The 25,685-nt window shown below is 44.2% G+C and overlaps 2 protein-coding genes across 3 annotated transcripts in view; both read left to right on the top strand.

The window, feature by feature from the left end:
- LOC114806425 overlaps positions 1–3,046 on the top strand; it is a 7,034-nt gene extending 3,988 nt beyond the window's left edge. For both annotated transcript variants that reach the window (XM_039910122.1, XM_029050496.2), the window contains exon 3: positions 2,963–3,046. In XM_039910122.1, the coding sequence (XP_039766056.1) occupies positions 2,963–3,018 (56 nt within the window). In that variant the 3' untranslated portion in view covers positions 3,019–3,046. The remainder of the gene's footprint in view (positions 1–2,962) is intronic.
- On the top strand, positions 3,007–25,685 carry CFAP92 (cilia and flagella associated protein 92 (putative)). The gene is made up of 7 exons (XM_029050497.2): positions 3,007–3,146; positions 12,698–12,751; positions 14,857–15,061; positions 19,049–19,177; positions 21,917–22,034; positions 24,033–24,160; positions 25,465–25,685. Exons 1-7 carry the CDS (start codon positions 3,099–3,101, stop codon positions 25,491–25,493), a joined length of 711 nt encoding a protein of 236 aa, XP_028906330.1. The 5' UTR covers positions 3,007–3,098; the 3' UTR covers positions 25,494–25,685.

Genomic DNA, 25,685 nt, shown 5'->3' with positions numbered 1-25,685 from the left:
TTTGAAGACAATACCATGGCGTTTTTCAGTACAAATTGTATAGTTATATTTTGTCTGCCATTTGCCTCTCATTGCTATTTTATTGTATTAAATACTATAAATTTACAGAAACACAAAGTTCAGTATGGCGCAACAGCATGGTTGGGGCAGAGGCTGGGCAGCGCATACCAGTTCCACTTCTTGACTGACGCCAAGTGGATCCACACAACTGTTTCTTCCACCACTGAAGCCCGTCAAACGGCAGGGACTGTCTCTATCTGTTGCCGACTTGTTCATTCCAAGCGCTTAGTACAGTGCTCTGCACATAGTAAGCGCTCAATAAATACTATTGAATGAACTTGTATCATTGCGGATCATGTTGTACCTGAACAGATTCACGGTGTTGGAAGAATGTTCCCTACTACTTCCATTGTGTTATATTCTTGCTGTGTATTGAAACGTGTGTCAGAGCAGACCTGACTTTGATTAAATCTCAGTGCTATTCTTCTAGTAATTTCAAAATAAATATTTGGATACTTCATAAGGGTTAAGGCAGCATGGCCTAGTCATGTCCAAGATTGAGCTCCTTATCTTCCCTCCCAAACCCTCTCCTCTCCCTGACTTCCTCGTCACTGTGGATGGTGCTACCATCCTTCCCGTCTCACAAGCCCGCAACCTTGGTGTCATCCTTGACTCTGCTCTCTCATTCACCCCACACATCCAATCCGTCACCAAAACCTGCCGGTCTCACCTTCGCAACATCGCCAAGGATCCGCCCTTTCCTTGCCATCCAAACTGCTTCCTTGCTGGTACAAGCTCTGATTCATTCATTCATTCAATAGTATTTATTGAGCGCTTACTATGTGCAGAGCACTGTACTAAGCGCTTGGAATGAACAAGTCAGCAACAGATAGAGACAGTCCCTGCCGTTTGACGGGCTTACAGTTTAATCGGGGGAGACAGACAGACAAGAACAATGGCAATAAATAGAGTCAGGGGGAAAGACATCTCGTAAAAACAATGGCAACTAAATAGAATCAAGGCGATGTACATTTCTTTAACAAAATAAATAGGGTAATGAAAATATATACAGTTGAGCAGACGAGTACAGTGCTGAGGGGATGGGAAGGGAGAGGGGGAGGAGCAGAGGGAAAGGGGGAAAAGAGGGTTAAGCTGCGGAGAGGTGAAGGGGGGGTGGTAGAGGGAGTAGAGGGAGAAGAGGAGCTCAGTCTGGGAAGGCCTCTTGGAGGAGGTGAGTTTTAAGTAGGGTTTTGAAGAGGGGAAAGGAATCAGTTTGGCGGAGGTGAGGAGGGAGGGCGTTCCAGGACCGCGGGAGGACGTGGCCCAGGGGTCGACGGCGGGATAGGCGAAACCGAGGGACGGTGAGGAGGTGGGCGGCAGAGGAGCGGAGCGTGCGGGGTGGGCGGTAGAAAGATAGAAGGGAGGAGAGGTAGGAAGGGGCAAGGTGATGTAGGGCCTTGAAGCCTAGAGTGAGGAGTTTTTGTTTGGAGCGGAGGTCGATAGGCAACCACTGGAGTTGTTTAAGAAGGGAAGTGACATGCCCAAATCGTTTCTGCAGGAAGATGAGCTGGGCAGCGGAGTGAAGAATAGACTGGAGCGGGGCGAGAGAGGAGGAAGGGAGGTCAGAGAGAAGGCTGACACAGTAGTCTAGCTCTGATAATATCCTGACTGGATTATTGCATCAGCCTCCTCTCTGATCTCCCATCCTCCTGTCTCTCCCCGCTCCAGTCTATGCTTCATTCCGCTGCCTGGATTATCTTTCTACAGAAACGCTCTGGGCATGTCACTCCCCCCCACAAAAACCTCCAGTGGTTGCCTATCAACCTTCCCATGAAACAAAAAACTCACTCTTGGCTTCAAAGCTCTCCATCACCTGGCCCCCTCTTACCTCACCTCCCTTCTCTCCTACAGTCCACCTTGTACCCTCCGCTCCTCTGCCGCTATCCTCCTCACGGTGCCTCATTCTTGCCTGTCCCGCCGTCGACCCCTGGCCCACGTCCTACCCCTGACCTGGAACGCCCTCCCTCCTCACATCTGCCAAACTAACTCTCTTCCCCTCTTCAAAGCCCTACTGAGAGCTCACCTGCTCAAAGAGGCCTTCCCAGACTGAGCCCTCCCTTTCCCTCCCCCCTCCTCCCCTCCCCATTCCGCTTACTCTCTCCCTCTGCTCTACCCCCTTCCCCTCCCCACAGCACTTGTGTATATTTGTATATATTATTACTCTATTTTATTAATGATGTGTATAATTCTATAATTCTGTTTATCTTGATGGTCTTGATGCCTGACTGCTTGTTTTGTTTTGTTGTCTGTCTTCCCCTTTAGACTGTGAGCCCTTTGTTGGGCAGGGATTGTCTCTATCTGTTGCCGAATTGTACATTCCAAGTTCTTAGTACAGTGCACACAGTAAGTGCTCAGTAAATATGATTGAATGAGTGAATGAATGAATGAAAGAGCATGGGCCTGGGAGTCAGAGGACCTGGGTTCTAAGCTTGGATCTGTCAGTTGCTTGGGACCTTGGGCAAGTTTCTTAGCTTCCCTCTGCCTCAATGTCTTCAACTCTAAAATGGGGATTAAATACCTGGCCTCCCTCTTAGATAGACCCATGTGGCACAGAGACTCTTCAACTTGATTAAGTTGTACCTACCCCAGGGCTTAACAAATGCCATAATGATTATAGAACAAAGGATAGATGTGGTCCCTGCCCATTGCACAAAAACCCCAGAATTCATAAGAGAAGCTCATGCTATAGGAAGGCAGGGGCTCAATAAACACTGTTTAAGATGGCAAGCAAGCTGAGGGGAAAGATGGATCCAAGTTTGATGCCAAGGTATTAATGTACAGTGATATCTAACTTATCCCATTTAATTTTCTATGTAAAGGAGGAGAGCTTGCTTTTCCAAATAAGACTAAAATTAGTCTTCATTGCTCTTGAGGCTTACAAGTTTTCATGGTTGCCTTCTAGCTACGAAGCAAAAGAACCTGCTTGCAGTGGAAAAAAAAAAAAGCTACCTGAAGTAGTTCCAGGAAAACAGCCACGTTTCTATCACATTGAATATTGCCTTCTACCAGATGATGAGGAGCCCACACGTGTTGATTTGATGCTCTTCCCCAAGGTGGCCAGATTGTTCTTTGAACCTGAAGTCCAGGTAAGAGAGGTATATTAAATTTAAACAATTGCTAATTGTAGTTATGTGTACTTTGTTCAGCCACTTGTTGAATTACTAAACACTTAGCCAAGTTAGTAATAGAATGGTTTAGTAATTCAGAATCTGATTTGAAAAGGGATTTAGCCATGGTGGGTAGATTACTACTTCTCCAAATGCCATTGACAACACGATGCTTCTATTTTATGAACAATATTTTGGAATTTTACTTTTAAGCATGATGTCTTCAATTTTTTAAAAAGTTTGTGTACTATAAAAATAGTCTTAGCGAAATGTAACTCTTAGTCATGATTTGATCAAAGGAAAGAGAAGCAGAATATGTTATTAGAAATATAAATGATATAAAATGGTCTGATAGGAACCTCAGGGCCACCTGATTCTCCCTTTAGTTGCACTGGAAGAGAATTCAAAATATCTAACTCTGGAAAGACCATGTTCTTAAGTCTGGAGCATATATTTGCTGTAACATTCAACTGCTTCAGGGTTAGTGTAAGTAAGATATGCATGTTGGAGACCAGAAAAAGGATCATTCATTGGGTGGCACCTTTCCCCAAGGCCATACCAAATTATTTCTTGGGCCATCATGTGGCCATCCTGAATACAAATCAATTTCTTCAGGTGTAGTTGCAAAATCTAAAGCTAAAACTAAAATATGGACATGCTTGGGCTCTTCTTTTTAACATCAAGAATGTTAAAAATGTTATTGAGAGCTTACTGTGTACAGAGCACTGTACTAAGCACTTGGAAGAGTAAAGAGTACAGTACAATACAGTTGATGGATACGTTCCCTGCCCAAAGGTGCTTGCAGTCTAGAGGGGGAGACAGACATTAAAAGAAATCATGGCTATGTACATACAAGCTGTGGGGCTGAGAGTGGAGTGAATATCAAGTGCTTAAAGGGTACAGATCCAAGTGCATAGACGATGCGGGATGGAAAAGGGAGTAGGGAAAGAGAGAGATTAGTTGGGGAAGGCCTTTTGGAGGAGATGGGATTTTAATAAGTCTTTGAAGGTGGGGAGAGAGGTGGTCTGCCTGATGTGAAGGGGGAGGGAGTTGCAGGACAGAGGGAGGATGAGGGCAAGGGGCCATCAGCAAGATAGCTGCGATTGAGGTTCAATGAGTAGGTTGGCATTAGAGGAGTGAAATGTGTGGGCTGGGATGTAGTTGGAGATCAGCGAGATAAGGAAGAGTGCCCGCTTGAGTGCTTTAAAGCCAATGGTAAGGAGTTTCTGTTTGATGTGGAGGTGGATGGGCAGCCACTGAAGATTCTTGAAGAGTGGGGAGACATGGACTGAACTTTTTTTAGAAAAATGATCTGGGCAGGAGGATCAAGTATGGATTGGAGTGGGGAGAGACACAAGGCAGAGAGATCAGTGAGGAGGCTGATACAGTGTTCCAAGTGCGAAATGATAACAGCTTGGCTCTGGGTAGTAGCAGTTTGAATGCAGAGGAAAGGGCAGATTTTAGTGAAGGTAGAACCAACAGTATTTGGTGACAGATTAAATATTTGGATTGAATGAGAGATGAGTCGAGGATAATGTCAAGGTTATGGGCTTGTGAGATAGGGATGGTGGTGGTGGTGTCAGCAGTGAGTGGGTGGGAGGACTGAGTTTGGGTGGAAAGATGAGGAGTTCTGTTTTGGATATGTTATGTTTAAGGTGTCGGTGGGACCTCCAAGTAGAGATGTCCAAAAGGCGAGAGGAAATGAGAGACTGCAGAGAAGTAGAGTGGTCAGGGCTGGAAAGGTAGATTCCGGAATCATCTGTGTAGGGACAGTAGTTGAACCTGTGGGAGCAAATGAGTTGGCCAAGAGAGTGGGTGTAGATGGAGGATAGAAGGGGATCCAGAACTGAGCCTTGAGGGATTCCCACAGTTAGAGGGTGGGAGGCGGTGTGGAGCTTGCAGAAGAGACTAAGAAGGAGTGGGCAGATAGGTAGAAGGGAAATCAAGAGAGATCAGTATCGGTGAAGTCAAGATTAGATAATATTTAAAGGAGGTGGGGGTGGCCCGCAATGTCAAAGGCTGTTGAGAGATGGAGGGGGATTAGGATGGCATAGAGGTCATTGGATTTGGCAAGAAGGTCATTGGTGACTTTAGAGAGGGTAGTTTCTGTGGAGTGAAGGGGGCGGAAGCCAGATTGCAGGGGGTCAAGGGAAGGATTTGGATGAGAAGTAGACTAGGCATCTCACCCAGAGTTTGGTAGGAGGGTGGTAGGATGGCAACTGGAGGGGGCCGTAGGGTCAGGGGAGCATATTTTTAGGATATGGGCTACATAAGCTTGTTCGAAAAGTTGGGAAGGAGCCACTGAAAAGTGAACATTTAAAGATCAATCAATCGTATTTATTGAATGCTTTTTGTGCTCAGAGCACTGTACTAAGCCCTTAGGAAAGTACAATATAACAGAGTTGGTAGACATGGTCCCTGTCCATAAGCTCACAGTCTAGAAGGGGAGACAGACATTAATATAAATAAATAAATTATGGATATATATGTAAATGCTGTGGGGCTGAGGGAGGGGTGAATGAAGAGTACAGATCCAAGTGCAGGGGAGACTCATGGAAGAGATGTGCTTTTAATAAGGCTTTAAAGGTGGGGAAAGTGATCATCTGTCAGTTACGAAGAGGGAGGGCATTTCAGGCCAGAAGCAGGATGTGGGTGAGAGGTCGGTGGCAAGATGGCAAGATAGACGAGATGGAGGTACACTGAGTAGGTTGGCATTAGAGGAGTGAAGTGTGAGGGCTAGGTTGCAGTAGATCAGTGAAGTAAGGTAAGAGGGGGCAAGGTGATTGAGTGCTTAAAAGCCTATGGTAAGGAGTTTCTGTTTGATGCAGAGGCAGATGGGCAACCACTTCGGGGTTCTTGAGGAGTGGGGAAACAGAACTGAACATTTTTGGAGAAAAATAGTCTGGGCAACAGAGTGAAGTATGGACTGGAGTGAGGAGAGACAGGAAGCAGGGAGGTCAACGAGGAGGGATAAGATAAGTGCTTGGATTAATGTGGAAGCAGTTTAGATGGAGAGGAAAGAGCAGATTTTATTATTATTAATAATAATAATAATGATAATAATTATAGGACTTGTTAAACTCTTACTGTGTGCCAAGCACTTTTCTTCTAAGTTCTGGGGTAGATACAGGTTAATCAGGTTGGATACAGTCCCTGTCCCACTCACAGTCTTAATCCCCATTTACAGATGAGGTAACTAAGGCACAGAGGAGTTTAGTGATTTGGTCAGGGTCACACAGCAGATGGAGTGGGATTAGAACTCACGTCCTCTGACTCCCAAGCCCGTGCTCTTGCTACTAGGCCATGCTCCAGTGTTGTGAAGGTTGAACCAACAGGATTTGGTGACAAATGAATAATAATGTTGGTATTTGTTAAGCGCTTACTATGTGCAGAGCACTGTTTTAAACGCTGGGGTAGATACAGGGTAATCAGGTTGTCTCCCATGTGGGGCTCACAGTCTTAATCCCCATTTTACAGATGAGGGAACTGAGGCACTGAGAAGTGAAGTGACTTGCCCAAAGTCACACAGCTGATAAGTGGCGGAGTTGGGATGAGAACCCATGACCTCTGACTCCTAAACCTGTGCCCTTTCCACTGCTTCTCAAATGACACCCTAAGGGAATTACATACCTTCGTAAAGGGCAAGGGACGTGCTTTTCATTCAATAGTATTTATTGAGCCCTTACTATGTGCAGAGCACTGTACTAAGCGCTTGGAATGAACAAGTCGGCAACAGATAGAGACAGTCCCTGCCGTTTGACGGCCTTACAGTCTAACCGGGGGAGACAGACAGACGAGAACAATGGCAATAAATAGAGTCAAGGGGAAGAACATCTCGTAAAAACAATGACAACTAAATAGAATCAAGGCGATGTACATTTCTTTAACAAAATAAATAGGGTAATGAAAATATATACAGTTGAGCAGACGAGTACAGTGCTGAGGGGATGGGAGGGGAGAGGGGGAGGAGCAGAGGGAAATGGGGGGAAAAGAGGGTTAAGCTGCAGAGAGGTGAAGGGGGGGGTGGTAGAGGGAGTAGAGGGAGAAGACGTGCTTAAAATGGAAGTGTACACAGCAGCGTGGCTCAGTGGAAAAGAGCCTGGGCTTCGGAGTCAGAGGTCATGAGTTCGACTCCCGGCTCTGCCCCTTGTCAGCTGTGTGACTGTGGGCAAGTCACTAAACTTCTCTGTGCCTCAGTTCCCTCATCTGTAAAATGGGGATTAACTGTGAGCCTCACGTGGGACAACCCGATTACCCTGTATCTACTTCAGCGCTTAGAACAGTGCTCTGCACATAGTAAGCGCTTAACAAATACCAACATTATTACCCTCATAGCAGGCAGGGCTGTGCTGAGGGAGTTCAAGAGCCCTCTCAATTTGGGGGAAGGGCCCAGCCCGAAATTGGGCCAAGAGGTTTAGCCAACTCATCCGAAGGACACCCTAAAGGAATTACCCCCCTCAACATTTCAAACCGTGGTCCAACTAATTGATTATGTGGGTTGAATGAGAGAGATGAGTCAAGGATAATGCCAAGGTTAAGGGCTTGTGAGACAGGGAGGTTGGTGGTGCTGTCTACAGTGATGGGAAAGTTAGGGGAAGGACAGGTTTGGGTGGGAAGATAAGGAGTTCTGTTTTGGACATTTTAAGTTTGAGGTGTTCGTGGGGACATCTAAGCAGAGACGGTTTGAAGGCAGAAGTAAATGTGAGACTGCAGAGAAGGGGAGAGATTGGGGTGGAGATGTAGGTTTGGGCTTCACCTACATAGAGATGGTACTTGGGAGCAAATGATTTCTCTAAAGAAGTGGGTGTAGATGGAGAATAGAATGGGACTCAGAACTGAGCCTTTGAGGGAATCCCGCAGTTAGAAGTTTGGAGGCAGGGGAGGAGCCCGTGAAAGAGTCTGAAAATGAGCAGCCAGAGAAATAGGAGAAACAAGGGAGAAGAGGAGGACAGGGTCAGTGAAGCCAAGCTTGGATAATGTTTCCGGCAGAAGAGGTGGTCGATGGTGTCGAAGGCAAATGAGAGGAGAGGTCCAAGAAGATTATGATGGAGTAGAAGCTATTGGATTTGGCAAGACGATCATTAGTGACCTTTGAAAATTACAGTCGGGGGGAGAAAAAGGGAGGAGGCAAACATATTGTTAAGGAGTGAAGGGATAGGGTCAGAAGCACAGGTGGAGGGGGTAGATTTTGAGTGGTGGAGGGACATCTCTTGAGATCCTGCTGGGAAAGATGGGATAGTTGAAGAAAGGACAGGAGGAGGGAGGCACTGGAGAGGAGCAGGGGTGATTTTAGGGCAATCATGCTTCATGTTTCCATTTTGTCTATGAAATAGTTGGCAAAGTTCCCAGGGGCAAGAGATGTGGAGTTAGGGAATCAGAGGGCTTAAAGAAGGAGTTAAAAGTCAAAAACATTTGGCACCTGCAGTGTCAATAAGGGAGAAATATTATTTTTGGGCAGCGTTGCAGTAGGTGAGGAAGAGTTGAGTTGGACTAGTTTGGCTTGATGTCTGGATTGCTGCCAGCAGCGCTCTGCAGCTTGAGCACATGAGCAGAGGAAATGTACTCTGGAAGAGATCCTGGACTGGTACGAGATAGAAGAATGAGGTGCAAGGAAATTGAGGTCAGTGGAGAGGGCAGAGTTGAGGGCATAGATTTGTGGTTGAGAGAGAGTAGATTGGGTAGGGAGACCAAATGGGGCATGATGACTTGGGATAATCAGAGGGCTTCGAGAGATAGGAGGTCTCTTAAGGAGAAAGGACAGCTTTGTGGGCAGAGGGTGTGAGGGAGAGAAGGTAGATGAGGAGGTTGTAGTTGTAGTGTGGGATTACAGAATTGGTGGGGTTAGAGACTGTACATTGAGTAGTGATAATGAGATGAGCCATGTGTCCAGACTGGTGAATGGGTGAGATGGGGTGGAGCGGAGGGTGTTGGAGTTGAGGAGTGAGAGGAAACAGGGGGCTAGGGTGGCGACAGGAACATTGATGTGGATATTGAAGTCCCCAGAGATCAGTGTAGGGCTGAAATAGGAGAGAAGAAATGTAAGAAAGATATCAAAATGGTTCAGAAAGTTGAAAATAGGGTCCAGGCAGTAGATGACGGTGACCAGTAACTGGAATGGGTAGCATGGCCTTCAAAGGAGGAGGAAGAGAGGGAGGGAAGGGGAGGGCTGGTGCAAAAGCGACAATGAAGGGAAAGAAGCAGGCCAACTCTTCCCCCTTTCCCATAAGCAAAGGTCCTTGAAGTGCAAAGTTCCTTGAATTGTTTATGATCACCATATTTCCCTCCTTCAAATTGTGATTCAAGCATAAGAATATACTGATTGACCCCATAATATACTATCTTGATTTCTCTCCTGTAAGTAGTGCTCTGTGTCTGCTCAGAGGTTCATGCTTTGTGTTTCCATTAGGGGCTAATAGATTTTGGTCACTTTTTAATGGTATTTGCCATCTAGGTTGGGGAAAGGGGTTGGAAATTTTTCCAATTTTCTCTTAAATTCTTTGTTCTTTTTATAAAGGGGAAATATTTTGAGAACTTCCCATTAGATCATAAGCCCCTTGAGGGCATGGCTCATGTCTACAATCTCTATTGTACTCTCCCAAGTGCATAATACAGTGCTCTGCACAGAGTAAGTGCTCAATAAATATGATTGATTGATTGACAGTGACCTGGATAGTGGGAAGGCCTCTTGGAGGTGATGTGCCCTCAGTAAGGCTTTGAAGCAGGGGCGAGTAATTGTCTGTCAGATATGAGGCGGGAGGGCATTCCAGGCCAGAGACAGGATGGAGGCAAGAGGTCGGCGTTGAAATAGACGAGGTCGCTCCTCAGATACCTCAGCCCAGGGTAGGATGATTTTACTGTGGACCTCGAAGCAAGGTTTCCAGTCATAGGCAACTGTCTCTAGTCCCCCAGAGTACTTAGCAGGTGAAGAAGCGCAGGATTGTCTTGAAAGCAACAACACTGCATGCTTCCTTCCCTATGGGCTATACCTGTTTACCTTTCATTCATTCATTCCATTGTATTTATTGAGTGCTTAGTGGGTTTAAAACACTGTACTAAGCGCTTGGGAGAGTACAATATAACAATAAACAGGCACATTCCCTGCCCACAATGAGCTTATAGTCAAGTCTGTATCCTCTACTGGCATGATTCTTAGTGTACTTCCAGTTGGCTAATGGTCAGGTAAGCCCCTTTGACCTTGAAGCCAAATTGGCAGAAACATTTAGTTTCACCCTGTCTCTGTCCTTGGGTAGGCTCTCCAACTGAAAGTTGGGTCCTCAGAGATGTGGAGTGGGCTTCCTAAGACAGTTGCGTAGTGTCCTCAAGCCCAAATGGAGTTTAGGGGGCAGTTGGGGGTCATCCAATGGCTGATCAAATCCCAGCCTGGCAGGCATCAAAATCAGCAGGGTATTTTTTTACTGGTATTTATTAATCACTTACTATGTGTCAAACAGTGTTCTAAGAGCTGGGATAGGTATAAGTAAATAAGGTCAGACCCAGTTCCAGTCCCTGTCCCACATGGGTTTCCCAGTCTAAGGAGAGAGAACAGGTATCCTCACTTTACAGTTGAGAAAACTGAGGCACAGAGAAATTAAGTGACTTGCCCAAGGTTACACAGCAAGCTGTCGGCTGAGTCAGGATTAGAACCCAGGTCCTTCTGATTCCCAGGCCCATGCTCTCTCTACTAGGCTATGCTGCTTCCCATTTGAAATGGCTGCCTTAGAGGTATAGTTGAGAAGGGAAATTTCTTTCAATCACTCATATTTACCGAGTGCTTACTGTATGCAAAGCGCTGTACTAAGCCCTTGGGAGAGTACAATAGAGTACAGTAGACATGATCCATGCCCTCAAGGGGTTAGCAGTTCATGAGAAGCAGCTTGGCATATTGGAAAGAGCATGGGCTGGGGACTCAGTGGTCGTGGTTTCGAATCTAAGCCCTGCCACTTGTCTGCTGTGTGACTTTGGGTAAGTCACTTAATTTCCCTGTGCCTCAGTTACCTGATCTTTAAAATGGGGATTAAACTGGGAGCCCCACGTGGGACAACCTGATAACTTTGTATTCATTCAATAGTATTTGTTGAGCGCTTACTATGTGCAGAGCACTGTACTAAGCGCTTGGAATGTACAAATCGGTAACAGATAGAGACAGTCCCTGCCCTTTGACGGGCTTACAGTCTAATCGGGGGAGACGAACAGACAAGAACAGTAGCAATAAATAGAATCAAGGGGACGAACATCTCATTAGAACAATAGCAAATAAATAGAATCAAGGCGATGTACATATCATTAACAAAATAAATAGGGTAATGAAAATATATACAGTTGAGCAGACGAGTGCAGTGCTGAGGGGAGGGGAAGGAGCAGAGGGAAAAGGGGAGCTCAGTCTGGGAAGGCCTCTTGGAGGAGGTGAGCTTTAAGTAGGGTTTTGAAGAGGGGAAGAGAGTTTGGCGGAGGTGAGGAGGGAGGGCATTCCAGGACCGCGGGAGGACGTGGCCCAGGAATCGACGGCGGGATAGGCGAGAATGGGGGACGGTGAGGAGGTGGGCGGCAGAGGAGCGGAGCGTGCGACGTGGGCAGTAGAAAGAGAGAAGGGAGGAGAGGTAGGAGGGGGCAAGGTGATGGAGAGCCTTGAAGCCTAGAGTGAGAGGTTTTTGTTTCGTGCGGAGGTTGTATCTACCCCAGTGCTTAGAACAGTGCCTGGTATATAGTAAGCACTTAACAAATACCATTATTATTATTATTATTACTGTGTATGAACTTTCATAAAACACCATTACTGACTCACAATTTCATTTGTGGAAAACAGAGTCTACTGAGGTCTCTAGGGCAAAGTTTTCAAGAATGGAATGTCGTATAGTCAAAAATCACTCTCCCGTGTATTGCTGTATCTCTCAGGTGGCTTTCATACATTTTTAATGTTTCTATAATAGTGGGGTTTTGTGATTTAAATATTTTTGATTATAATAATGATAATAATGGTATTTGTTAAGCGCTTACTGTGTGCCAAGCACTGTTCTAAGCACTGGGGGAGATACAAGGTAATCAGGTTGTCCCATGTGGGGCTCACAGTCTTAATCCCCATTTTACAAATGAAGTAATTGAGGCGCAGAGAAGTTAAGTGACTTGCCCAAAGTCACACAGCTGATGCGTGGCGGAGCCGGAATTAGAACCCACGACCTCTGACTCCCAAGCCCGTGCTCCTTCCACTAAGCCAAGCTGCATTCATTAAGTTGATTGTAATATTTTAAAGTGTCTATTATGTGCTGAGCCCTCTAGGTGGATACAAGATAATGAGATCAGACAGTGCCTGTCCCTCATGGGGGCATGGTCTATGAGGTAAGGAGAGCAGGTATCCTATCCCTATATTACAGATGAGTAAGTTGAGGTTCAGAGGGGGAAAGTGACAGGTCAGTGGCAGACCTGAGTTTAGAACCTGGATCTCTGTTTTCACTTTCTCACCTCCTCTTCCTTACATTTTTTCTTTGCTTTTGTTCTGTTTTTTTTTCTTCCTCTATGTGACTGGGATTCCACAGAAAACAATGAGCACAGAGCAGCGGAGGTTGAGCCGACTGTCATTGATTGTCACAGTGAGTAGATTTGCAATTCGAGGCATTTGACAGAACTGAGGATCTTTGTAAATGTAATCATTATAGTTGTATTGTACTTGTGGGGAGGGAATGTGTCCGTTTATTGTTATATTGTACTCTCTCATATGCTTAGTACAGTGCTCCGCACACAGTAAGCATTCAATAAATATGATTGAATGAATGAATAGGGAATATAATATATATATACACACATATATACGTATATACATATATTCATACATGAATGTATGAACATTCATACATGTTCATGCAAGTGTTCTTATTATATGCGACCCCCAGCTAATCATTCATATTTATTGAGTGTCTACTGTGTGCAGTGCACTGTTCTAAATACTTGGGAGAATATAATAGAAATGATTCGTGACCTCAAGGAACTTACAGCCTAGCAGGGGAGACACATCAAGTAATTTACAGATAGCAGAGAAAGGAAAAGTAGATAAGTAAGTATGTATTATATGTGATGGAGGTGGGATCATTTCCATGTAAGAAATTTTAGAGTTTTTCTATTCAGTAATTTAACACTTATTTTATGTCAAAACGAACCCATTACCTGTAGCCCTTTAAGCCTGTCTACTGAAATGAACAGCACAATTAAATCTAGGAGCCAAAAGGTAATTTCCCTTGAAGGAGAAGAGGAAAAGAAAATAATTGTAAATTGTAATGTTAAAACCTTGATTTTTACATATATATGTATGCAAAAAATGTAAATTGCTTTCTAAAGTATTTGTAGTAATTTTACACTATTTTCAATCTTCTTGCCTTTAGTGAATACCCATTTTTTTTCCCCTGGCATAAAAATCATACCATTTGACTCTTATTTAATTAGTCAATCATTTACTCATATATGTTTGACTATAAATGACTAAAAATGAAATTTACTCAAAGGCCTTGGACAGGTTATGATTTTTACTTGAATTTTTATGATTTCCTCAAACCCCAACAAATCCCCTTACTTTCTTTTGGATTCTCTTAGCCTTTTACTTATGATCTAAATATGTGTATGCTGCATGTTTTACCTCATGATGCTTTGGTAAATTGTGATTCCTTCAAGTTTAAAAGATGCTTAATAATTTTAAAGATTCCGAGAGGGAAGTTTCTGTCTTCTCTCTGTAGCCTATCTAGTGTTTGACAAGCAGGAGTATCTTTTGAATTGAAGAACATGAACTTGAGGGTTATGATTTGCTCAGAATTTTCTCTGATTTAACCATATTATTTAACAGATGTTGGGGGAATAAAATCACTTAGCCGCCTTCCACCTGTGCGGGATTGGAAGTTGGACGGAAAAGGTGGCTGGCTTAGCCTAGGAGAGCTGGATTAGCTGTCTTCAGACATTTGGCCACCCTAAGGGAGGCTGCTCCCAATGCACATATTGTTGTGTGTGTTATGCAGAGCATGCAGCATGATGTAATGATGTCCCACAGTAGTCCGCCTGAACCCCCAAACCTAGAGTGCCCCCAGACTCCCTTACTTTGGAATTCTTGGTTTCCCCTTCCAGGTCCGTGTTAAAAGACATGCCATTTCCCATCAATCAAACACATTTATTGAGCACTTACTGTGTGCAGAGCACGGTACTAAGGACTTGGGAGAGTGCAATATAACAGAGTTGGTAGTCAGATTCCCTGCCCAAAATGAGCCGACAGTCTAGAGGAGGAGAAAGACAATAAAGCAAATAAAGAAATTACAGATATGTACATAAGTGCTGTAGGGCTGAGGGAGGGATGAATAAAAGGGTACAAGTTCAAGTGCGAGGGCAGCCCAGAAGTGAGTGGAACTCAGAAGGAGGAAGGCTGAATGCCTTCAAATTTTCAACGGCTTTGCAGCTGCCTCCTCTGACAGGGTACCCTGAGTACTTGCCGTCTGAAGCTGGCCCTGAGGGGAACCAGAGGATTGATGGATTGATAGATTGATTAACTTGAAAAAGCTGCAGGTGGAACTGGACTTTTCAGTCATGGCTCTTATAAGAATCCTCCACAGTTCAGTTGGCACTCTGTGCTTCCAAAAACCAAATTACCAATAATAATATTGACTTGCCTTAGCTATGGTTTTCCTGCAGTTAAAACCTTTTTAATGATTTTTTTGTTTAGACTATGAAACCATGGTATGAAAATGATCATATATGGGTATCGTGGAACCATACTTTCAAGATGAGTGTTACAAATGCCTTTTTGAAAAAGCTACTTCATCACAAAATAACCCTAAAAATATGGGATTCCAAGGACAAACTTAATCCAAAGGTTAAGAGAGGTAGACCAAGAATTTCTGAACAGCTGGATGAATTTGACTATGTTGGTAAGTTAAATGTTCAAACTTAATTCCAAATGTGTATAAAGACATATAGTCAAGCTTAGAGTAAAAACCTGTTTTCTTTTATCAAATTGTATGACACTCATATGACCACTTTTTTATGGGGGACATCCATTGTTTTATAGTTTATCTCCAAGGGCCTCACTAAGAATGCTAATCCTTGCATGTCTTCAAAGTTTTGTGAGTTTGTCTACAGGTATTCAATTTAAGTATTTTCAAAGTGGTGGGTTGCGAATGAAGTTTTTTGCTTGTTTTTTTTTTTTTGAAGAGTCTAGCAGTGTTTAGAGATGGGGTACCATTTCATTAAGATATCTTTGCAGTTTTGCTATTGTGGCATTAAGTGTTGTGCTCTGAATTTAAGTTCTGGAAGTAGGACAATCTAGGACTGATGCTCTGAACTTCATTTAAATACCAACCTTAATGTTTTGGGCCAAAAATGACAATTTTTATTTGAACAGGAACTGAATGTAACTAACAAATTTCCTTATGTGTTGAAAACTGCCAAGTGTTTGAAATTGTTTGTGAGCGTCAACAGGACCTGGGTAAATATATGATGGTTTAAATGTGATCGCTTAACATTTTAATTTTAACATTAACTTTGACCCTCTGTATTAAGCTGAAACAGCGTGGTTCGGTGGAAAGAGCCTGGGCTTCGGAGTCAGAGGTCATGGGTTCGACTCCCAGCTCTGCCACTTGTCAGCTGTGTGACTGTGGGCAAGTCACTTAACTTCTCTGTGCCTCAGTTACCTCACCTGTAAAATGGGGATTAACTGTGAGCCTCACGTGGGACGACCTGATTACCCTGTATCTCCCCCAGCACTTAGAACAGTGTTCTGCACATAGTAAGCGCTTAACAAATACCAACAGTATTATTATTATTATTATATTATCCTTTCAATTGCATGAAGTGGATAGAGAAGTAGAGAGCAAACACTTTATTACCTAAACTTGCCTAAAGTCAGAAACCAGGGGAGGTTGGTTCCAGGAAAAGTACTTGAAAGCTGACTGAGAGAGAAAGCTAAAGGGGAGGAAAACAAAAACCCTGGAGAGTGGCGTTTAAAAGCAGAACCACTAGCAAAACCAGGGGAGATATGAGAATAATAATAGCAGTGGAATTACTACTACGAATGATTGTGGTATTTCTTAAGTGCTTACTAGGTGTTATGCACTATTCTAAGCACTGGGGTAGCTACAAGATTATCCTATTGGACACAAGTCCTTGTCCCCCATGGGACTCATGATCTAGGTAGGAGAGAACAGGTACTGAATCCCCATTTTACAGTTGAGGGAACTGAGGCACAAGAAGGTAAGTGACTTGCATTTGGTCACACAGCAGGCAAATGGTGGAGCTGGCATTAGAACCCAAGTCCCTTGGCTCCCAGGCCCATGCTCTCTCTACCAGGCTGCTCTGGGAGTAAAGGAAGGTAAAATACCAAGACAAAACCCACCAAAATGGAGTCTCAAACTGCTGTGACAGCTAAACGGTGAAGTAGAGAGTGGAAAAAGAGCACAGATGAGCGATGGTAGGGCCCTGTCAGAAAGTAGAGGAAACAAGACCAGAGTAAGAGCAAAGAATAGCCAGAATCTGACTTAGAATGTGGGAGGAAAGATCACTGAAGAGAATGAACAGTCACTAAAACACATGCCTATCTTATGTATATCAGTGCCCTCAAGGAAACCAGAAAAGAGAACTGAGAGCAATGAGGCTTTGGTTATAAAGTGGTGGGGCAAAACTAGCATAATAAAGAGACACCATAGTCCTCAAGAGAATGAGAAATCATCAGTCAGGGCTCAAACTGCAGACAGTTTGGGCCAAGCTGGAGGGTGATAATCAACCAGTGGTATAGGAACAGCGCTAGTGGACAGTGAAGAGCCACACTAACAACTACTGAGAAATTGCAAGAAGTGACTTAAGACATTATAATTCTCTTGAGGGGAATTGGGAGAGTGAAGACGTGATATAACATCAGCAACATCCCTAGAACATGAAGTGGTCCCAATCAAGGAGAAAGATGCTTTAAACTGAGACACCAAACACAGGGATAAAAAACACCAGTCCTCTAGACTATTAGCTCACTGAGGGCAGGGAACATGCCTACCAACTCTGTTATGGTGCACTCTCCCAAGCTCTTAGTGCGGGACTCTGCAGTAAGTGCTCAATAGAGGTGATTGATTGAGTGATTGAATGGAGAATGAGAAATGTAATGCAGGAGAGCTGTAGGCCTGTTTTGATATCCCAAGGCCTTCAGGGAACTCAGGGGGAAGAAGGGTAACTGAGAGCATAACCCAGGGGCAAAGTGTATCAAACAGTTAATCAGTGGCAATTATTAACCACTTAAGGGTGCAGAGCACTGTACTGAGTACTTGGGAGAATACAGTACAAAAGAGGTGGTAGACACCATCCGTTCACACAAGCTTAGAGTCTGGGGGAAAGATAGGCATTGAAATATATTGCAAATAGGGGAAATGATAGGGTGTAAGGATATGTACATGAGTGCTGTGGGCCTGAGGGTGGGGTTAATATCAAGTGCTTAAAGGGTACAGATCCAAGTGCATAGGTGACGCAAAAGGGAGAGTGAGTAGGGGAAATGAGCACCTAGTTCGCAAAGGCTTCTTGGAGGTAATGTGATTTTAAGGGGGTTTTGGAAGGTATTGGTCTGCCTGATATGAAGGGAGAGGGGGAGTTCCAGGCCGGAGGGAGGACGTGGGCAAGGGATCGGTAACGATAGACAAGATCGAGGTACAGTGAGTAGGTTGGTATTGAGGAGCGAAGTGTGAGGCCTGGGTTGTAGTAGGAGAGCAGCAAGGTCAGGTAGGAGGGGGAGATTTGATTGCCTTAAAGCCAGTGGTAAGGAGTTTCTGTTGGATGCGGAGGTGGATAGGCAACAGTTGGAGGTTATTGAGCAGTAGGGAGACATGGACTGAATTTTTTTTAGAAAATGAGCCTACAAGGTCAGAAACTATAATGGAAACACACTAAGCCTTTAAAAAGAACACAGAGACAGAGGGTTAGGTTCTCCCTCCTGCTTAGACTGTGAACCCCTTACGGGAAAGGGACTATGTCCAACCTAATTAACTTGAATCTACTCCAGCGTTTAGAACAGCATTTGACACATAGCAATTTACAAATATTTTTAAAAAATCAGTCACCTGGCAGTCACAGATTAGCCAAACCTTAGAGGGAAAGGGTAGAAAATTAAGATCAGCCAGCGGTTGGCTGATCCCCTTCAGAAATTGATGAGGTGGGTGAATATGGAGATAACCAAGTCCCTTACCACCACACACCAAACACCCCTGGCACCTGGTGTTCAAAAGGCAAAAGCAGAGGGCAATCTAATAGCCTTCTGGTATACACAGGCAAAAGAAGAATTGGAGTGCTGGAGGATGAGGAGGACAAGGAGTAAGGTAGCTGAAAGAAACTGGAGTTGTAGGTAATCCCTGGGAAGAAAGGAGGTGATTGGGAAGGAAAAGGAAACATAATGAAAAATGGAGAGAGATAAGTCTTACCGATAGTTCCTCAGGCCTCAGCTGGTTTTACCCAAGAAATAACTAGTTTGGGTTGTGATTTGTTCCACAGTTCTTTATTTCTGAAATTGAACTGTACCACAGGCATGTGCACACTTCACTTAAACATCAGCACTTAGAACAGTGCTTGGCACATAGTAAGCGCTTAACTAATACCATCATCATCATTATTGAGTTGCGGATGTAGTCTTTAGAACTGTATCTCACTTTGTGTGAGGCCATACATTTTACATGACAAGACTTCCGTGATCCCTCTAGAGTTTGCATTTCAAGCCCTCTGGCCTTCAAAAAGAACTAGCAGCTCTTACCACTGCTGTCTATTCAAAAAAATAGTGCTATCAAACTAGCTCTGTTTTGGAAGAAAAATCCCAGCTCGAACAGGGCATATTGTAATCGTACGATCTCTGAACTTCCTGTTCTTTGAAGTGCTTTTATTTCATTTTTTAGGAGTGGAATATTTAGTTTCGAAGCAAAGAGAACTTCTTGAACAGCAGCAGCCAAAGCCCAGCGTTGTTAAAACGAAAGATAGTAACGTATTCCGTCGGCCGGGTAAATTTTCAAGACACCCTAGTGCTGGTAGGGTGAATGTTGTGCATTTTCTCCTTGCTCGCTTCCCCATTGCATGTCAGTTTCATGTAGCTTGTACTTCATTTAGCCTTTTTTTGCATTTATTTACCCTTTTATTTAGGGGAGGGAATTTCATTCCTTGTGTAGTATCATGAAATCTTTGTTAATATTATTTACAAAGTTTTGTGAAACAGTCAACTTGATAGAGAACAGTAGAATAGGTAGACACAATCCCTGCCCTCAAGGAGTTTTCAATCTAGCAGGGGAGACAGACACTAAAATAAATTACAGATAGAAGGAAAACAACAGAATATAAGGCTAATAATAATAATAATGTTGGTATTTGTTAAGCGCTTACTATGTGCCGAGCACTGTTCTAAGCGCTGGGGTAGATACAGGGTAATCAGGTCCCACGCAGGGCTCACAGTCTTAATCCCCATTTTCCAGATGAGGTAACTGAGGCACAGAGAAGTTAAGTGACTTGCCCAAAGTCACACAGCTGACAAGTGGCGGAGCTGGGATTAGAACCCATGACCTCTGACTCCTAAGCCCGTGCTCTTTCCACTGAGCCACGCTGCTTCTATATACGTGGACTTAAGTGCAAAGGTGACGCAGAAGGAAAAATAGGGAGGGGAGATGAGAGATTAGCCAGAGAAGGCTTCTTGGAGAAGATAAGATTTTAGTAGGGCTTTGAAGTTGGGGAGAGTGGAGATCTGTCAGGTAAGGATACAAGAGTTCTAGGCAGGAAGGAGGTCGTGAGCAAGGGATCAAGATGAGAGATGAGAGATGAGGTAGAGACATAGTAGGCTGGTGTTAGAGGAGCGAAATGAGTTGGGATGTAGTGAGAGAGGGGCAAGAATAGGAAGGAGGGAGAGCCTTAAAGCTGATGGTAAGGAGTTTCTGTTTGATGCAAAGATGGATGGGTAATCACTGGAGGTGTTTGAGGAGTGGGAAGATACTTGCAGATTGATTTGTTAGAAAAATGATTTGGAGAGAAAGACACGAAGAAACACGCATTATGAGTTTGGTATTTCACTTGTAGCCAATAAAAAAGAACTTCTATTTCACTAGTATACTTCCTGTAACTGCCTTAAAATAAAAACTGGCTTTTAGAAAGCAAGCTACCCAGAATCAAAATGGAAATAGATGATCTCTCTGCCAGCTGTCCCCATCTTACCTATTGACTCGCTTTTTCTTCTCAACTTCAACTTGCACTTTTTGTACCTCTCAAACTCACCTAGTACCTCACTTTTGACTCTCCCACCTCCAACCTCTGTCTCATGCCATTCCCCGAACTTGGAACTCCCGCACCTTCAAATCCACCAGACCACACCTTGGCTGTGGCCATATGCTTCGTGGACATCATAAAGTCCTCCTAAAATCCCAACTTCTCCAGAAAACTTTTCCCGATTAATTCACATTACCCAGTTTTGCATCGGACCAACACTCACCCTTAGCGTTTGGAGCTTGTGTACTTAAATCCTATCCTCAGCACCATGAGAAAAGGTGTATTTTTGTTCATTTTTTATTAAAGACCTCCAGGGATGGAGTTGCCGCAACCTCCTTGGTAGCCTGTTCCAATGTTTTTACAACTCTCAAAGTCAAGAAATGCTTCCTATTGTCAACTAAAATCTCTCCTGCTTTAATCAAATAATCAAGGATAATTATTGAGTGTTTACTGGGTACAGAGCCCTGTACTACGCACTTGGGAGAGTACAGTATAACAGAGTTGGTAGGCACGTTCTTTGCGCACCATGAGCTTATAGTAAAGTCTCTTTCCTCTTTTTCAGTCCTCAGTGGACTTGGAGCAGAATTGATCTGCACCTTCCCAAGAAAATCCTTTTTGAAACATGGTTCAGTTAGCCTTCTTTTCTTCAAACTAAACAATTCCAATTCCTCTAACCTTTCCTCATAAGACCTTCTTTCATTCCTTTCATCATTTTGGTCACTTTTCTTTGGTTGCCCGCACATTTCTCTCAACTCTTTATGAAGTGTGGTGACCAAAGTGGACACAGTAAGGGGCTGACGAATGCAGACTATAGAAGAAAAATGACTTCTCGACTCTTGCATATTATATTTAGTACATGTTTTGCACATGCCCTTTCCTCCTCCTTTCCCCAAGCCCTGTAGCCTGACCAGTCAGTCACTTCCTGGGCTGTTAGCCAATCAGAGTGCTCATGGTTGACCCAGAAAGGAACACTCTTTTCTATTGTGAATGTACAGAAAGTATTATTTTTATGTCTGTGAAGAGAACAAATCATTGAATGAAAAGTCAACTAAGAAATAGCAGCCATACCTAGTGTACAGCATGATGTGAAAGTATTGTTCCTTTGATATGTAATTATTATGTTCCCATAATGTGCAAAATCCAAAACTTTGCAGAAAATGTGATGAACATTGTCATTACATCTTCCTTTATATGCTTTCCACTCTGAAAAGCAGTTATCTTCCTTCTTTCCCTAAATTGCTTATTTTTGAAACATTTGCCAGTAAATTCAAAATTACCCCAATCTTATGTGTGTGTATTGGTAAGTTCCATTTTGATTTTGCTGACTGCATGGTGATTTTTGTTTGGAACTTTGGCCTTTTCTCAAATTTCTATTCACCAGGAAAGCTTATTTCATTTAATTTCTGGTTTTATTGTTTGGAGTAATTATTGCAAGTGGTTGATAGATAACTTACAATGCACTTATAGCAGCAATTAAAAAGGGAACCATTTTATAATCTGCAAACCATGTTCCAATCAAGCAGAGAGCAAGGCTGTATCCAAGGAAGCTAAAGAATGTGCGAATGAATCAACTCATCCTTCCAGTGCCAAGACTGTTACATCCTCGACTACAAAGGCAGATGACTCAATAGTCACTCGGTAAGTATGCCTACTGTTTACATCTCTGGGTGCATTACTACACTTTTGATGGGGAGGAGGAACAGAACATGGATTGAAGCAGCTCAACAAGGTAAAGCCCATACTGGAAATATGAAAAACAATGTATATTCCATTTTGCCAGAACACATGGTTTTACTATATGTTTTGGATAGAATGTGACAGAGTCAGGGAACATTATTCTGACAACACACATGTACCTAGATATCAGTTGATCAATCAGTGGTATTTATTAAGCTCGTATAGTGCAGAGTACTGCTCTCAGCTCTTAAGGGAGTACAATTCAATAGAGTCTGTGGACACTGTCCTTGTCCTGAAGGAGCTTAGAGTTTAGAAACCTTAATTTGCTGACTGCCCAGGGCCAGCCCTGATTGGGATCAGAAACAGAAGGGGCAGTTTGGCTGACCCAGGGTAGTCCAACCAGGGGCAGCCCATCCCAGGGTTTGATGGTGTCCAGGATGCCCTCACCACCACCTCCGTCCACCCCAGCACCTAGCTAGTTACTCACTCATAACAATAATAATAATGTTGGTATTTGTTAAGCGCTTACTATGTGCCGAGCACTGTTCTAAGCGCTGGGGTAGACATAGGGGAATCAGGTTGTCCCACGTGGGGCTCACAGTCTTAATCCCCATTTTACAGATGAGGGAACTGAGGCATAGAGAAGTTAAGTGACTTGCCCACAGTCACACAGCCGACAAGTGGCAGAGCTGGGATTCGAACTCATGAGCCCTGACTCCAAAGCCCGTGCTCTTTCCACTGAGCCACGGTAATTATGGTACTTGTTAAGCACTCACTGTGTGCCAAGCACTGTTCTAAGCACTGGAGTAGATGCAAGTTAATCAGGTTGGACACAGTCCCTGTTCCACATAGGGCTCACAGTCTTAATCCCCATTTTACAGATGAGAGAACTGAGGCCCCGAGAAGTTAAGTGACTTGCCCAAGGTTACACAGCAGACATGTGGCAGAGCCGGGATTAGAATCCAGGGCCTTCTGACTCTCAGGCCCATGCTCTATCCACTAAGCCATGCTGCTTCTCACTCAGAATCACAGCAACAGCTGTGGGGAACCTCCTGCTCTAAGTGATCTGAGAGAAGGGCTGTTACCTGAATGACAGGGTCCGTGGGCACGGTACTGCATGGGGGAGAGGGAGGGGGAGGGCGAGGGGCGACAACAGGTAGGTATCCGCTGAGGCTTCTCCAAGGGCCGGAACTGGCAACTCTACCCCTCCCTGTTCTGGTGGGAGCAGGACCTACCAACTGGGACCTCGCAGCACCTAGGCCAGCAAGCAAGACCTCCCTGCACCCCTCATCCACCCCCCATCCCAGCACTGCCCATGCCATCTCTTCCCTCTGCCCCCCACCCAAGAACATCTTGACCTGTGAATGTCCAGGGCCCCGGGGCTCTGATCCCCAGTTCTGCATTTCAGTTTTGGCGCCTGCAGGAACATGGGCCTGCCCAAGGCAAAGCTGCAGTCGTGGGGGAGGGTGGAGTGGTCAGCTCTGGAGTGTGGGGACCTCCTGGGCCAAGTTGAACCATGGAGCAGTGCTGGGCGGAAAGCAGACAGGCAGGCAGCAAGGAGTGCAGAGGCTGGGCATGCATTATGAGGGACATGGTACGAGGGGGCCAGGCTCTTGGAAATGCCTGCTGTGCAGCCTGGGATTGGCCCTGGATTTTGCCAGAACTGCCCTGTGACTTGCCCAAGGTCACACAGCAGATGAGTGGTGGAGTAGATAGTAAAACCCAAGTCCTCTGACTCCTAAGCCTGTGTCCTTTCCACTAAACCATGCTCAAGAGGAGCTTGGACATTGTAATAATATCTAACAGATAATTCTGGAGAGAGACTTGAAAATGTTTAGTGAATTATTTCATTGTTTGATCCAATAGGAAAGATATACCTTATTTAGCTGCTCTGTGGGTTTGGTAAATCATTCTTCAACATTAACATTTTTTTTAACCTGTTTTCCATTGACTCTCCAGTAAGAATGTTTCTAGAAGCTTAAAAATTGCTGAAAAGAAAAGGATGTTGTATTACAAGGCAAAACAGCGATCATATTTTAGGCATTCGAAGCTGCAGAAGTCAATTAAAGAGATTAAAAAGCGTGCAGGTGAGTTTGTGGAATGAAGCAGAAGAGAAGAAAAGATAGTGAAAATATCTCATCATATATGTGTACTCTCATAGATAGACCATTGACTTTCACATGGATTTTACAGCAGCTCAGAGTGGGCAGAATCCAGCCCATAGCCTGGATCTGGGCCACTAAGTAATTCATTTGGGCCTGCCAGCCAGGTAGATCCAAATTAACAACTGATTGGTGAAAGTGACTGTACATTTGCTTGTGCTAGGTCCTAACTGTAAATGTAAATGCCATCAGCAATTCCAGTGCCCCTAGAGCAATGGTGTGCAGGGATTGCTGACTCTATCTGTACCAGTTTTGGAGGCAGTTAAGGACCACTGTGGGCAAAAGTACAGCCACTTCCACCACTTAAGCCCCTTCTATGCATCTGGGAAGAGCACTGGAGTAGATCTAGGCTGTAAGCTCATTGTGGGCAGGGAAAGTGTCTACCAACTCTTTCATATTTTACTCTCCCAAATGCTAGTTCAGTGCTCTGCACACAGTAAGTGCTCAATAAATAGAATTGATTGATCCAAGATAGGTCAGGTAAAAGCCTGTGTCCCCCAGTCTAAGAGATAGGGAGAGTACATACCTTTCTGTCAGTTTTACAAATGATTCCTCACCCAGGCACAGAGCAGTTGCCCCAAGATCACCCAGCAAGCCAGTGAGAGAGTTGGGAGTAGAACCCAAGTCTCCTGACTCCCAGTCCCATGCCTTTTCCACTAGACCATATTGCCTTAATTATGCCCATAAACTGCAAATGACACCAGGATTGTCACCCCACTTTAACTTTTTTGCAATTTGACACCAACATAAATAGACCTCTTGCAACCGCAACCCTCTACATGCTTAGCCCACCCTCATCCCTTCCAATACTGCACATCCTTTATTCTTACAACTCCCTCTACAAGGGCACAATAAACCCTAATTCTTCCCCTCCTTCCTCCCCTCCCCTTCCTCTCCAGCCACTTGGTTTGCAATACTACCTAACCAGGAACTGGTATCCCATATAAGGATGTGGGAGTTTGGTCCAACAAGGTCACCCTAATCTATCCTTATCAAGGAATTCCAGTACTCTTAGCTCCTATGAATGTATTAGCTTATTGTCCAGCAAGGCTACTCTAATCTGGGTCAATGCTCCATGTTGCAATGCGGGATATTGTTTGGTATCTTTGCTTTTATTGCATACTCCGGGCATTATTCATGTAGCAGTATGGCTGTTTTTGTGACTTTCTGGTATCTTCCTTCTATAACTTTGTTCTTTGTCTCTGCTTTATGCCCCATCTGTTTTTCAGTGATTTCCCAACACTCGTTTTCCACCTGAACTCATAAAATGACCGATGCGATCCCCACCTGACCAGATTTTTAGAACTTGTCTTCAACCAAAAATCATTATGCCAATAAAAATAACTAAACTGATGTCCGCAAATGGTGACCACTACAGAGGAAAGCTGCCATTAGTGGGAAGTGCTTCTCCTTTGTAGCAGTCTCAAATCCTTCTATTTTCCGTACTACT

This window comes from Ornithorhynchus anatinus, chromosome X1 (assembly GCF_004115215.2).
Source record: "Ornithorhynchus anatinus isolate Pmale09 chromosome X1, mOrnAna1.pri.v4, whole genome shotgun sequence".
In the NCBI taxonomy this organism is placed as follows: Eukaryota; Metazoa; Chordata; class Mammalia; order Monotremata; family Ornithorhynchidae; genus Ornithorhynchus; species Ornithorhynchus anatinus.
This window is presented reverse-complemented; position numbering and strand designations above follow the sequence as displayed.

Coding starts and splice junctions, on each gene's coding strand:
- CFAP92 (XM_029050497.2), top strand. CDS start 3,099: ATGCTCTTCCCCAAGGTGGCCAGATTGTTCTTTGAACCTGAAGTCCAG. Junction 15,062..19,048: donor GGATGAATTTGACTATGTTG/GTAAGTTAAATG, acceptor TTCATTTTTTAG/GAGTGGAATATTTAGTTTCG. Junction 24,161..25,464: donor AGAGATTAAAAAGCGTGCAG/GTGAGTTTGTGG, acceptor TCTGTTTTTCAG/TGATTTCCCAACACTCGTTT.